At 44.1% G+C, this 13,823-nt stretch overlaps 1 protein-coding gene across 5 annotated transcripts in view; it reads right to left on the reverse strand.

Moving 5' to 3' along the window:
- ERG (ETS transcription factor ERG) overlaps window positions 1-13,823 on the reverse strand; it is a 293,551-nt gene that overhangs the window by 40,968 nt on the left and 238,760 nt on the right. For all 5 annotated transcript variants that reach the window (XM_082458823.1, XM_082458824.1, XM_082458827.1 and 2 more), the window contains one exon: window positions 2,082-2,233. In XM_082458823.1, coding sequence (XP_082314949.1) covers window positions 2,082-2,233 — 152 coding nt within the window. The remainder of the gene's footprint in view (window positions 1-2,081; window positions 2,234-13,823) is intronic.

Here is a 13,823-nt window from a genome sequence, read left to right on the forward strand (position 1 = left end):
AGGGCAAGATGGGCTTGGGCGGACATCCTCTGGGTTTCTACGTCATCCCGTTCAGCTTCAGCCAGTGTCCGAGGCAACAGAATCCGGGCCTTCCCACTCCTCTCCAGGCACATATCTGTTCTCAAGCCTTTTTTAGGTACCACACATCCAGGATGGGCATCTCAGACATCTGCCCTTCCATATTTCTTCCCATTCAACAGGAAATGCCTCCTGTTCTAAGTCACAGTAACAAGTAATGGGTCTCAGGAATGCAGCTTAGTTCCCATGATCAAACCAAATACATGCCCTCTGCATAAATGTCAACTGTCTCTCAAGAAACACGAAAACCAGCTTTGTCCCTCTCCTAAGGCACACTTGAGACTCTCTCCACTGTCTCCTATAAAAGCCGTACAACGTGTGCTTCGAGGTCAGGGATGGCTGACCCCTTTCGTACCTAACTAACTGCATCAAATCATTTTGCTGCAAAGCCACAGTGACAACCCTGGAGGGAAACCCAGTCCATGAACCCAAGTCAGATGTTTTGCCAAGGACTCTGCACTCTGAACTCTCCTGTTTGGAAAGCAATGGGAACACAAGTCCACTGGAAGAGATCTGATGCAGAATAAAGGGCAGGGGTGGCAATCATGGCACGGAGGGGATTTGAACCCGTTTGCCATCACACTTCATGGAGGTGAACAGAGGTGACTTCTGGGGCAAGGGAGAATCAAGTTTGCACCAACCTCACCCATGCACACCTCTTATTACTCCGGCAACAAGGAGCAGACTGGGCAGTACTACCCAGTAGCTAGGCACCCCTTCATCCATCCCTCCCTCGGTTAACATGCATTGAGCACCTAGTACACACCAGGTACTGCACTTGGCCATGGAGGTAGGGCCTTTGTGGGGCTTACATTCTATTGAGGGAGGAGATAATAAGAGAGCTTTCACATAAATGTCCACTATAGTGACAGCTGGGGATAAAGGCAATAAAGGAAAATGAGGCAGGTGGGGGGTTGAGAGTCACTGGGTGGAGTGGGGAGGGGGTGACTCTGGATGGAGGGGTCGGGAAAGGCTTCTGAAGAGATGTTTGCACAGAGCCCCGATGAAGGACAGAACTCCCTGGAATCAAGGGGGTTTCGGGCTGAGGCGACAGCAAGTTCAGCCCCTGAGGCAGAACAAGAGGGGGACCAGGTGGCTGCAGTGGGTGATGGGATGGCAGGGGCTACTGCAAGGGGCTGAGATTCATTCCAACCCCCCGAAAGGAAGAGAACGAAGGAGTCAGAAGGGCCTAAGCTCTAACTTGGCCTCTTATTAACTGCAGGCTGACCTCTCCAAGCTTCAGTTTCCTCATCAGGGCACTTGTGACAAAGACACTACCTATTTCCCAAGATTTCATGACACCAAAATTTCTGTCTCCACATCGCTCACCAAATACCTCATACAGAGTCAGGACCCACTGAGCAGTGATGGTTGTCACTGCTGCTATCGTTGTGGTGATATTTTTGGTTTTATGTAGTGCATTTCCTCTGAGGAGGTTTAAGGCATCCTTCCTATTACCTTTAGTTTTGCTAAATAAATAAATTCCTGGCATTTTCCTCAAATCCAGAGCTATTGTTTTGGCTTGGGTTTAGAATTACTTCTGGTAAAGAATTTTTCTGGCTCTCAAGAGTCTGTGTTTATAGGTCAGTGATAGCTGGAATTTCAGAGTTTGAGATCAAACAATATAGGGCTCCCAACTTTTAATTTTGCCAGATAAAAAAAAAAAACTTTTAAAGCCTACCTTCTATTATGAATAGCACTTCATAAAAGGAAGGCTATTTAACACCAAATAACCTCAGAGAAAAGCCAATTCTTCCTTAGAAAGGTCACTTTTCATGGATTCTCTCTCTCTCTCACACACACACACACACACACACACACACACACACACACACACACACACACCCAGAGCAGTGAACATTTCACTGTGGGTGGACCAACTTCTGCTGGCTTCCATTTACAACCACTGCTCCAGGCAGTGGAGGGTGACCAACGCCAAGGGCGAGAAGAGAGAGCCTGAACGAAGCTCTAGGAAGGCGTGGGTGGCTGACCAAGCCTCTGACCTGCTGGCACGATAACTCGGCGCTCGTTCGTGGTCATGTTTGGGGGCGGCATGTGCTTCTCCTCCATGTAGCCGCTGTAATTCATCGCGACAGTGTCCGTGCTACCCACCATCTTCCCTCCTTTGGCCATGCTGCATTCATCGGGGGAGTTCCTGGAGGGGAAGAAGACATATCCTTCCATTACTGCGGCAACCCAGAGCCCTCCTCCCTGTCTCCGCGTGATACCCAGAGAAGCGAGGAGGGGCAGGGTGGAGGGGCGTGAGGAAGGGGGAGGAGACTGTGAAAGGACAAATGCAGTGTCTCTGATGAACTGAATGGCTGTGTTTCCTCCAAATCTATATTTGGAAGCTCTAATCCCAACATGATGGCATTTGGAGGTGGGGGCCTTTGGGAGATAATTAAGTTTACACAAGGTCCTGAGGGTGAGGCCCCTATGATGGGATTAGTGGCCCTCATAAGAAGACAAAGAGACCAGATACCTCTCTCTCTCTCTGTCTCTCTCTCTCTCCTCTTTGCCACTGAGTTTATAGTGAGAAGGTGGCTATCCTCCACCCAAGAAGAGAGCTCTCTCCAGACATCAACCCTGCCAGCAACTTGATCTTGGACTTCCAGTCTCCAGAACTGTTGTTTAAGCCCGCAGTCCATGGTATTTTGTGATGGCAGCCCGAGCAGACTAAGACAGTGCCCTTGCTCAGTGGAAGCAGAGGGCAGGCACGTGGGAAGCAAAGCTGCCACCTGGCTTCTATTTCTCCAGCCAGCTCCTTCTGAAACTGTCGTGTCAAACCCCCTTCCGTGACAACTGATTGGAAACACTTGCAAGGAGCAGGGAACTGGCGCTTGTTCTCCCCGTGTGACTGTAAACAGGCCACGCACACAGATGCTGGGAGACGACCCTCAGCAAGGTTTACCCTAGAGTGCATGCCTCTTCACAACCTCAGAACGAAATCCTTGCACTCAATTTCAAATCCCTGCAGCCAATCTTTAGACACAGAGTTTGAAGGCCCCCAGTGTTCCTGGCTTAGGTGCATGCAGGAAGATCAGAGGAGGGGGCAGGACAGGGGACCCCAGCAGCCCTGTAGGACTGGGATGGGGGGTGAAACCAGCTATGTGCCTGCAGAAAGGAGTCAGCTGCTGGGCCTTGGGGAACAGCTCACAGGGCGACTGTTCATTAAGACAGCCACGGCCTCTTGGATAAAGACAAACCTGCCTTTCTAAAAAAAGAAAAAAGGGGAATATAAATTTTTAAGTGAGATTTGAAAGTTACTGGACATGGTGAAATCATACATAATGGGGAAACTCCAAGTAGAAAATGCAGCTTAACCAGGAAACAGAAAAATGTTTTTTTCTGAGGGATCTTGATGGTTGGGTTATGTCTTCTAAGGTGGATTTCTGGAAATTTCCTCTCAAGTGCTACCCAACACAGGATTTTTCATACTCTTGGGAATCTATGCATCTCCACTGGATTTTAGATTTCCATCCCAATGTCTGAGGCCCTGATGGTTGTGGGCTCCCCTCCAGTGAGCCTTCCTTTGTCTCCCTCCACGCTTTGTTTGCTGGAACTCTGCAGCCAATTTGCAGAACCTTGGAACTATAGGCCTGGCATGGACATGATCTTCAAGTCAGAGATGGTCTGAGGCATTGAGGCAGAAGGGCACTCTCTGGGTGGGGCAGGACTGAGGTGTGGTGGAGAGGGTCATTCTGACCCAAGAGCCGTGGCAGGGGTGTGGACAGGAAGAGCAGACCAAAGGCCCTGGAAAAAGTTTGTTCAGCGTCTGGTAACTTTGAAAATACAGATGTGTTCTCAGCGTCCCTTGCACATGTCTGGTGCTGATGGAGGGAGCTTAGGGCTGATGATGAGGGAGAAGCAGGTATGTCTGTGGATGGAGGTTATAGTTGGGGTCGTCCAGGACTAAGTTCCTACCATGGGCCTGGAAATACACAACCCTGTTTCATGGCATCCTCACAGCTGTACTAACATGAAGGAAATTTAAAAATAATAGCAGTCGGAGTTCCCACGGTGGAACCCTCTATATTTCCAATGCTGCCTACACGTGCATTATTTCCTCTTGATGCTATTTTTCCTGGCTTCCAACATTTATCTTTAAAAGACCCATCCTAATATCAAAACACTGAATGTCTTCACTTGAGACTTAGTTTCCTTTCCCTTTGGAAAATTCCATCAGTTGAGCGGAGTATGTATGTTTTGGTCTATTGGTCTCAAGGAGAGAAGTTACTAGGGAAGAGAGTTAAAGGGGTTTGTTTCTTTAGGAAAAAGACTTTAGATGCTACTTAGGTGATGAGTGTCACTCAAGTAACCTCTGTAAGGTCTAAGATGAGCACTGTTCAGATTCATTCGTTCACTCCTCCATTTAGACCATTTTTTATTGAGGGCCTGCTGTATATCAGGCACCATAAATTCTTTCTTCTCCAGCAAGGCAGTTATCCATCTAAAAAGTTAAAAGTCAAAGAGATGTATATAGAATTATAGAAAGAGGAAACATGGGGGATTATGGACCCTACATTCCAACTCTCCCATTTTCTTACAATTCTATTGTTCAATTTCCATCTCTGAGGACTAAAGTTCTAGGAACAAATCAGTTTTCCCATGGCATTAAAATAGATCCCTCATCAAATACAGAGATATAATGAGCTATTAAATTGCATTTTACCAGAGCTTTCCAAAAATATGTGTAAGTATTTAAAACAGGGGCAGTCTTCAATAAGGTTACTTTGTCTTCATCTTATAACCAGAAGACATAATTCATCTCATTAAGCTTTTCCAGCCAGCTTTCATTGTGAAAAAAAACAGCAGCATGAAACCCTATTTTCAAATGTTGTACCTTCAGTTCAATAAAAAAATTGTCTTTTTCCCACTGTATTTTGTTTTAGCTTCAGAGGAAGACAGAAGGGAACCATGTTTGTGATCACTTCAAATAGTTTTTGAATCTAAGTAATAAATCTAACAGAACTCCAACCCCAAAGAGGGGAGAGGTCACCCCATAGGGCCACTGACATATGAGACTCAAGGCAGGTATTCAATAAATACTGGTTAAAGGGGCCCCAGGTGTTCTATTCTCACTGTTCAGTCATTTCGCCTTGTTTATTCTCTTGGAAATTTTAATAGCAAAAGAGTAGCATATATATATGTCGCCGTGTTCTGAGAGCTTAACAGTTACCAATCCTCACAACAGCCTGGTGCAGCGGCCGCTGGCATTAGCTCCATTTCTCAGAGGTGTAAACTGAGGACACAAAAGAGAAGGGAATTGCTCCAGGTCTCAGAGGCAGGAGGAGGCAGAACTGAGGCTTGAAGCTGGGCAGCCTCTACTCACTGGCCACACTCATAACCCCCGCACAGACAGCCCCACCCAGTAAAGGTAAGACGGCTAGGATGGCGGCCCTTTAAGAGGTAAAACAGATCTTTATTTCAGAAAGGCATCAAGAAGGCCCTGCCCCACATGTTACTCTGGCTTAAGGTGTGCACTGTGATACGTACACGATTCATAGTCTAGGCCACCATCCTTGCCCCTGGACTGTTCATTCCCCAGCACAGCAGATGTGTGACCCATCCAGAGCGCATCTAAAAAGACGGAAATAAGAAAGAGAGGGAAATCCTGGGGGAGGATTTTTTTTTTTCATGGAATTTAGACACTGCTATTTTAAGAAAAAGAAATCTTAACATGATTCAGAGAATTGCAAAGTGTATATTGAAAAGTCTCCCAATAAATGTGTTTTCAGCTCTTTGCCCAGCTGTGGTAAGAAAAGATCCACACTGGAAATCTGCCCCTTGCTTACTGCACTGTTTAGCTCTACCTTCGTTGTGCATTCCGAGAAGTCACAGGGAGAAGCTTCCCACAAACAGCCTGGTATCCTACCTGTACCAAGCCTAGAACAGAGGATCTCATGTTCTCTATTCTAACATGGTAAGGGTTTGGGCATTCAGTACATTCTTTGAAATGCACGTAGCAAAGAGCATCCCTTTAAATATGATATTCTTAGTATTCACAGATGTGTTCTTTAACAGTTCCTGTGAACGTTCTAAGGCAATTCATTAGATGCCTGCTAAATGGGTAATTAATTGGTGAATATGAAAGTTCTCTGTCTTATTATTTGGGGCATAAATTTCTTTATTGCTAATAAGCATGGTTCAAGATATTTCTCTCAAAGACTCTATCTTTTAAGGGCATGGAAAAGTGATTATGCAAGTCAAACCACAGTGAGATATCACTTCACACCTGTCAAGATGGCTATTATAAAAACAAAAACCAAAAGATAACAAGTGTTGGTGAGGATGTAGAGAAATTGGAACCCTCGCATACTGTTGGTGGGAATGCAAAATGGTACAGCTGCACTGGAAAACAGTATGGCGGTTCCCTGAAACATTTTTTAAAAAAAACAACCATATGATCCAGCAATCCCACTTGTGCATATTTATCCAAAAGAATTAAAATCAGGCAAGAGATATTAGCACTTCTAGGTTCACTACAGTACCACTCACAATAGTCAAGATGTGGAAACAACCTATATGTCCACTGATGGATGAATAGATAAAGAAAATGTGGTACACTCATACAGTAGAATACTGTTCTCCTTAAAAAGAAGGAAATTTGGAAATAGATGACAGCTTGGATGAAACTTGAGAACATTATACTTAGTGAAAAAAGCCAGAGTCACAGAAAGACAGATACTGCCCGATTCCCCCGTATGTGAGGTATCTAAAAAAGTCAAATTCAGAGAATCAAAAGAGTGAAATGTTGGTTTCCAGGAGCTGGGGGAGGGAGAAGTGGTGAAGTTACTAATCCACCAGCATCAAGTCTCAGTCAAGTAGAATGAAAAAGCTCCAGAGATCTGCTGCACTACTTGGTACCTTTGGTCAACAATAAGGTACACTTAAAAATTGGTTTAAAAGGTAGATCTCATGTTGTGTTCTTACCACAATAAAATAAATAAAAAATTACTGTGTCTTAACCATATTCTCAGATTCACATTTTCAGGTCTGGGTTCTATTTATAACCCACAAAACACTGGTCTTGACAACCCCATACAGTATGTGGCACCAGGGAGAGGGGACAGAAGGCAGGAAGACCGCTCACAGCAGGAGAAATCCCACATTGGGCTGGGGCTGCCCTGAGAGGGGGAGGCTGATGCAGACTGAAGAATCTCAGGAAGGCATTGGACAACAACTGGGGTGCCGAAAAGTTGGGTGTATCGGCCTCCAAGTCCCTTAAAACATCCTTGGGGCCACACAACTTCAGGAGTTTAATCTCTGCAGCAATCTAACAGATTTCCATGCCACTTGGGTGTAATTGCGGTCACTCTAGGAAATAGAGAAATAATGTAGAAAGACCCCCTCAACCTTCATGATGAACAAGATAGGGGGTTGGTGCCCTTCTGGTAACAGGAGACACATGCCCAACTAAGATGGCCTGTTGAGCCTCAATTAATTAATCAATCTTAAGTAGCATTTGGAGAATTAAGGTGAGTTGAGAACATGATCACTGACTTCTTAAAACATACTAGTATTATGAATTAATGATGAAAGAACATGGCAAAGAATATCAAATAAATTGGAAAATCTACTATATTTTAAATTAAGGTGAGAAGTCAGACATGCTGCCAAACTCCACTGGGTTCTCGTAGGGTTACAGAATCAGAGGGCTGGGAAACTCCATTCCCAAGCCCCCAGGCAAGACTCTCCAGAAGCTACTTGGATGAACAAATGCTTAGCTTATATTAACATTTTTCTAAGGAGGAGAGTCCAACATTTCCCTCTGCAACTCCAGAGTTATATTTATGTGTATGTGTGGTGGCTCTGAATATACCTTCTTCCCCTGTCCTTCCTCAAACTATGTGACATTTGAGGTGAACTGCAAAAATGCACACAAGACATAAATGGTCAAAGGAATGGAAGTGAAGGGTATATGAGGGCAGAAAAGCAATTCACCGAGAGATAAAATCAGCACATTGAGTAAGCTTACTGTTTATAGTTGTTCAAGGTAGGACATCAATCTATCTCTGAACTTTCTACTTGCCAAAGCAAAAAAGGAAGTCTATCCTGTGACAATTCAAGGTGTCAAAAAGATACACATGAACCAGTCATTCAGCAGAAGCAAAGCTTTTCCTGGGCTGAAACTTGAGAGACGTTTCTCTCGTGGCTTCTCTTGAAGAGAACTGGGGGATGCGGCAAGCGGTATCCTTCCCAGCATCCCATAACAGACCTGAGAACATACCACACATAAAGCAGGATGCTCCAATCACACAGCTCTCAGCTGCTTCAGCTACAGGAACTGGGAGACTGTATTTCCTCAGCCAGCGCTCCATGCTTACCATTTCTTGACACTGATTTTGGAAAGAACCGGCCAACCAGAAAAATGGGTGCAAAAATATAAAAAATAAATGATTAAAAAATGAAAACAATCTCGAGAGATGGAATGCTACATATTCCAGTTTCCACAGTCTTCTAATTTACATGTTTTAAATTCAAATTTGCCTCTGGGAAATTTACCTAACGCATGGTGGGCAAACAAATATTTACAGACCTTATTTGGTTCATCTTCTATCCCGTATCTGACTGCTTACTCATGCTAGGGATGGCTCCACACTCTTTTTATGTATTCATGTTATAGTGAAACATTCAAAATGGTGCTTAACACACAACACAGTAAATGCTATGTGTTAGCTGTTATTATTCATCTCATCCACACAATTCCACGAGGTCAAATACCAACAAGCAGCAGCAATATTACAGGTGACTTGCAGAGAGGATGGAGGCAGGTTGTGCCCAAGGTTACACGACCAGCAGTGGAGCAGCTGGGATTTGAACCTACAGAGTTGGGGTCCTGAGTCCAAGGACTTGACCACCATGCTATAGGACCTCCCCTGGTAACTCCACACGAATCGTCTTTCACAGACATAACACATAATGGGATGGACCCTCAGAAGACTCAAGGTCATCACTATTGGGTATTTTCTGAAGAATATCCTGGGAGTGGCCCTGAAGACAGTCATGGATAGGGCGGCAGATGTGAGATGAGTAGGGCCAGCCCTGTGCAGACAAAGGCAGAGCCTCCTGGGAGACGCTAAAGGCGGCAATGTTTATTTGGACATACATACGAATTTTGATAAGTCTGGTTTAAAAAAAAGGTGGCCACCTCAATTTACAGTTCAACATCATATGTTCCTCCCGAAACCTTCCTTGAGGCGCTCAGCAGGGTGCAAGCTCTGCAGAGATGATGGGTGAACATTCATGAGTGTGAGGAAATCAGACAAGAAGTGTCTGTGCTCAGAGAGGAGAGTGGGAATGCCTGTGACTCAGATCGTGGGTCTAAGAAGACAGAACTGAGGACCAGGACAGAAGCTGGACCACTGAGAAAGTAGTCCATCTAATTTTTTTAAGATTAAGTGGACCCCAGCCCAAGACAAAAGCTTCTTTTAGCTGTTTCCATACATAATCCCTTTCTTTGAAAAGGGGTAATGTGCCTATAAAAATGTACCAAGACGTTAAAATTAGGGCTTTGGTTTTTGAAAAACAAAATAAACTTGACATCTGACATTGGTTTTCTCACATCAGCGTCTACTTACAGCAGGGCAGATTCCATCACAGAAACAGCCCGCAGTGAAATGGCCTAGATGTGACCGTTAGTTTGACAAGAATGCACTGTGCCCTGAGCTGAGTGTGAATGGACCTCATTTATCCAGGAATGTCACTGAACGCAGCCCCAAGTGACAGGGCTGAGCTCACCAGCCACCTTCAATCTGTGATCCACCCTCACTTCACAACAGTCAGTGGAGGCGCTCAGGCCTGAGAGAAAGCCCAAGGCAAGTCAACATCGAATTTGGGCGACCGATATAACTTCTCCTAGTGGGTGAAGGCAACCCTGCCAGTCCTCTCGAAAATCTACCCATTCTTCAAGCCCCCTCCTCCTTCTCGTTCCTGAATTCCTCTTGCACTTAGAGACGGCTTTCCCCTGCCTTGCTCTCCATCACATGCTGGTGGAGTATTTTTTTTTTCACATTTGAAATGCATATTTTTAAAAAAAAACTTTCATTGGAGTATAGTTGATTTCCAATGTTGTGTTAGTTTCGGGTGTACAGCAAAGTGATTCAGTTACACATATACATATATCCATTCTTTTTTAGATTCTTTTCCCATATAGGTTATTACAGAATACTGAGTAGAGCTCCCTGCGCTATACAGTAGGTCCTTATTAATTAACTATTTTATATATAGTAGTGTGTATATGTGAAGTAATTCAGACAGAGAAAGACAAATATCATATGGTATCGCTTACACATGGAATCTAAAAAAAATGGTACAAATGAACTTATTTTCAAAACAGAAATAGAGTCACAGATGTAGACAACAAACTTATGGTTACCAAAGACAAAAGGGGGGGGAGAGGGATAAATTAGAGGGTGGAGTATTCTTGAGCTTTACTTCCAGAGAGTCTGCTTTCCTGCTACCAAGGTCATCTTCCACAAAGACAAGTCCACGCTGGCCACGTGCAACCCAAGCCCTTCCTCGGCCCACAGAGCCTTCCGACAAATCCACACTCCCTAGATTCTCCTCGGCCATCTGGCCCTGGGCCTCCTCAACTCATTCATTAAAAAAAAATTATTAAAGTATTGTTGATTTACAGTGTTGTGTAAGTTTCAGGTGTACAGCAAAGTGATTCAGGTATGCATTTTATACACACACACACACACACACACACACACATATTTTTTTTCAGATTCTTTTCCCTTATAGGTTATTACAGAATATTGAGTACAGTTCCCTGAGCTATACAATAGGTCCTTGCTGTTTATCTATTTTATATATAGTAGCGTGTATATGTTAATCTCAAACTCCTAATTTATCCCTCCCCTCCCGTTCCCCTTTGGTAACCATAAGTTTGTTTTCTATGTCTGTGGGTCTATTTCTGTTTTGTATTATAAATAAGTTCCTTTGTACCATTTTTTTTAAAAGATTCCACATATAAGCAGTATCATATGATATCTGTCTTTCTCTGACTTACTTCACTCAGTATGAGAATCTCCAGGTCCATCCGTACTGCTGCAAATGGCATTATTTCATTCTTTCTTTTGGCTGAGTAACATTCCATCGTACATATGTACCACATCTTCTGTATCCATTCATCTGTGTAACAAACACTTACAGAGCGAGTCTACGCCAGGTACTGTCCCAGGTGCTGGGGACCCAGCAGTGTCCCTGTTCTCGTGGTGCCTGCGTTTGGGTGGGTGAAGCCCCTCTCCCCAGCCCCACATACTCTGCCCTGGAAGACCACGGTCCATATCCCATCCAACCCTTTTGTGGACGAGCAAGCGAACGTCTACTCCCGTGCAGTCTTCAGCCCATTACAGTTTATTAGAATGGCACTATCTTCCCAAATATTCTTTTCAGTTTATTAGGTGACTTCATGTTAAGAACTTGATGATGAAGCTAGACTAGAGAGGCTTTCTTTGGCAGCTCCACCCTGAGAGTCCAAAGAGGTCAGTTCCACGAGAGGGTCCTAAGGAGGCTGGCCAGGGCACACGCATCCCAAGTCTGCCTTAAACCTGCATAGGAATCAATCCCTCCTCAGGTGGCTTTCTTCATAAGAATCCTAAAAGCACATACTTAGTCCTAATCGACCGAACCAACTCCTAATCAAGTTTCTCGCCATGAATGGAGGTAGTCACCACAAAAGGTATTTTTAGGACCCCAGACAAGGAGGGGATTGTCTGGAAAGCGCCGGGGTAATTTGTAGGTCTGGTTTATTTCTGAATCAGAGGCAGTGGAAAAGCTGCTTCAGAGCCCATGGCCTGAGTAGCGGGTGGAGCTCGGCAGTGATTCACGTAGCACTCTGGGCTCAAACTGAAACTGGAGATGTTTGTCTTCACAGCTGTGTGTTATTTTTACCCTTACTAAATATTCTCTCTTACACCTGGAATTTCAGCCCCTTCCCACCAGGCCTGTTCCCTTCTCCCTTCTCCGAAGCAGTTGAAGACGAAATTAATTTAAAAAGTCACCACCAACAGTTAGTTCTTTGTCCCCAAAAGGGGTCTGAAGTTTCCCTGAGAAAGTTTCATGGTTTAAGTGTATATTTCTCTTAACGGCCGAAAATGGGTATCAGCAACATCACAGCACATTTAGATCTTGAAAACCGAGGAGGAAATGCATCCTTTGGGGATTCATCCTTTAGAATAAAGTATTCTGTAGAATAAGATGTCTACAAATAGTCACCTGACAAAGATGTGGCATCTTTTCTATCTTGTGTGCGTGTGTGTGTGTTTTTCTCAAAACACTTTCATTTTGCAGAGAGGAAAGAATTAAGCCCGATAGCCATTATGGTGCTTCAGGGTTTTATTTTCCTAAAAGGCTATGTAAATTCTGGTTAACCAAGATGATTTTCCTTTCAGGATAGAAAATGCCAAGCAGTGCCCTTGTCCCAATGTCAATATCCACAGTGACCCGATGGGATTCACTTACATCATAAGGAAGAGCAGGGCTCTTAGGCTGTTCTACAAAATGGTGTCCATCCGTTTGACGCCCCAAGAAATGGCAAAGATGCTCATGAGTGCTACTAAGGAAGGGGGATGAGAAAAAGTCTGCTCCAGACAGAGAGGGAGCCCCAGAGAACTTGGCTCTCTCACTAAATCTTCCCCAAGTGAGGCCCTTTCAATCCATGTCTCAGCCCTGCAGCCCAATGAACTGATGTCTGCAAAGACTCAAGGCCCCTTACAAGTAGGGCAAACGATTACTACCCGACCTCACTAGCACAGTTGGGAAAACCACTAGTTTTCCAGTCTCCAACACTGAGCCGCCCACAGCTTGGAAGGTTTGGAAGGTGGCCAAGCTTAACTAGGAAACATCTTTTATGCCAATCGGATTCAGAACCTTAAGGCAGAAAGGAACAAATGTGATTATAGCTGCAAATTTCACTGTCCTAAAAGAAGACATAAAGTCTTCTAGAAAATGTAAGGAAATATACATGAAGTCAAATCTCAATGCATCAAAGCAGAAAGGCATGAGGGAGACCAGTCCCAGGGAGCCGCTTTCAAATATCAAATATTGACTATTCCACGTAAAATGAGAAAACTGATGTTAAAAGACCTTCAGCCAAGATCTTGTTCTGTAGGCAGGAATTGGGCAAAGCACCTCTTCCAACACAATGACACATAGGGAACTGGAATAGTCACTATCCTAAAACTGAGAATTTTTTATTTTTAATTTCAGCCCAATGAGTATTTACTGAGAGCCACCACGGGGCCCAGACCGTAGGTCTCCCATCACGCTAATTATTTTTTAAATGTGGTTCTGTTTGGAATCACCTCATGAAGGGAATGTAAAGATGAGTGCAGTTTAATTGATCTGTTATAATAAAGTAAAATTAGAAGAAAGTAAATTTTTTTTAACTGTGTAATATATACAAGAAATCAAAATATGGTTGGTGTTTGGATTTAATGCCTCTCAGAAGACAAAAAATCGGACATATTGCTCATCCATCACCTGGAGAAACTCCACCGTCCCTGCCAACACAGAGGTGACACCTGGCTAAAGGAAGCAGCCCTGAGGGAGGAAGAGGAGCACAGGCCTGGGGTCACATGGCCCATGGCAGGCGGACTTAAGTTATGGAGACGCAATGGTCTCCATGTACAAAATGGCTATAATCTTAATGCCATCTCATAGATTTAATGAGGAAATTGGATGATATGTTGTATCCTAAAATCTATTAATAAATCACAGTGTGTTGTAGAAATATT

This window comes from Balaenoptera physalus (assembly GCF_965194825.1).
Source record: "Balaenoptera physalus genome assembly, chromosome: 4".
NCBI lineage: Eukaryota > Metazoa > Chordata > Mammalia > Artiodactyla > Balaenopteridae > Balaenoptera > Balaenoptera physalus.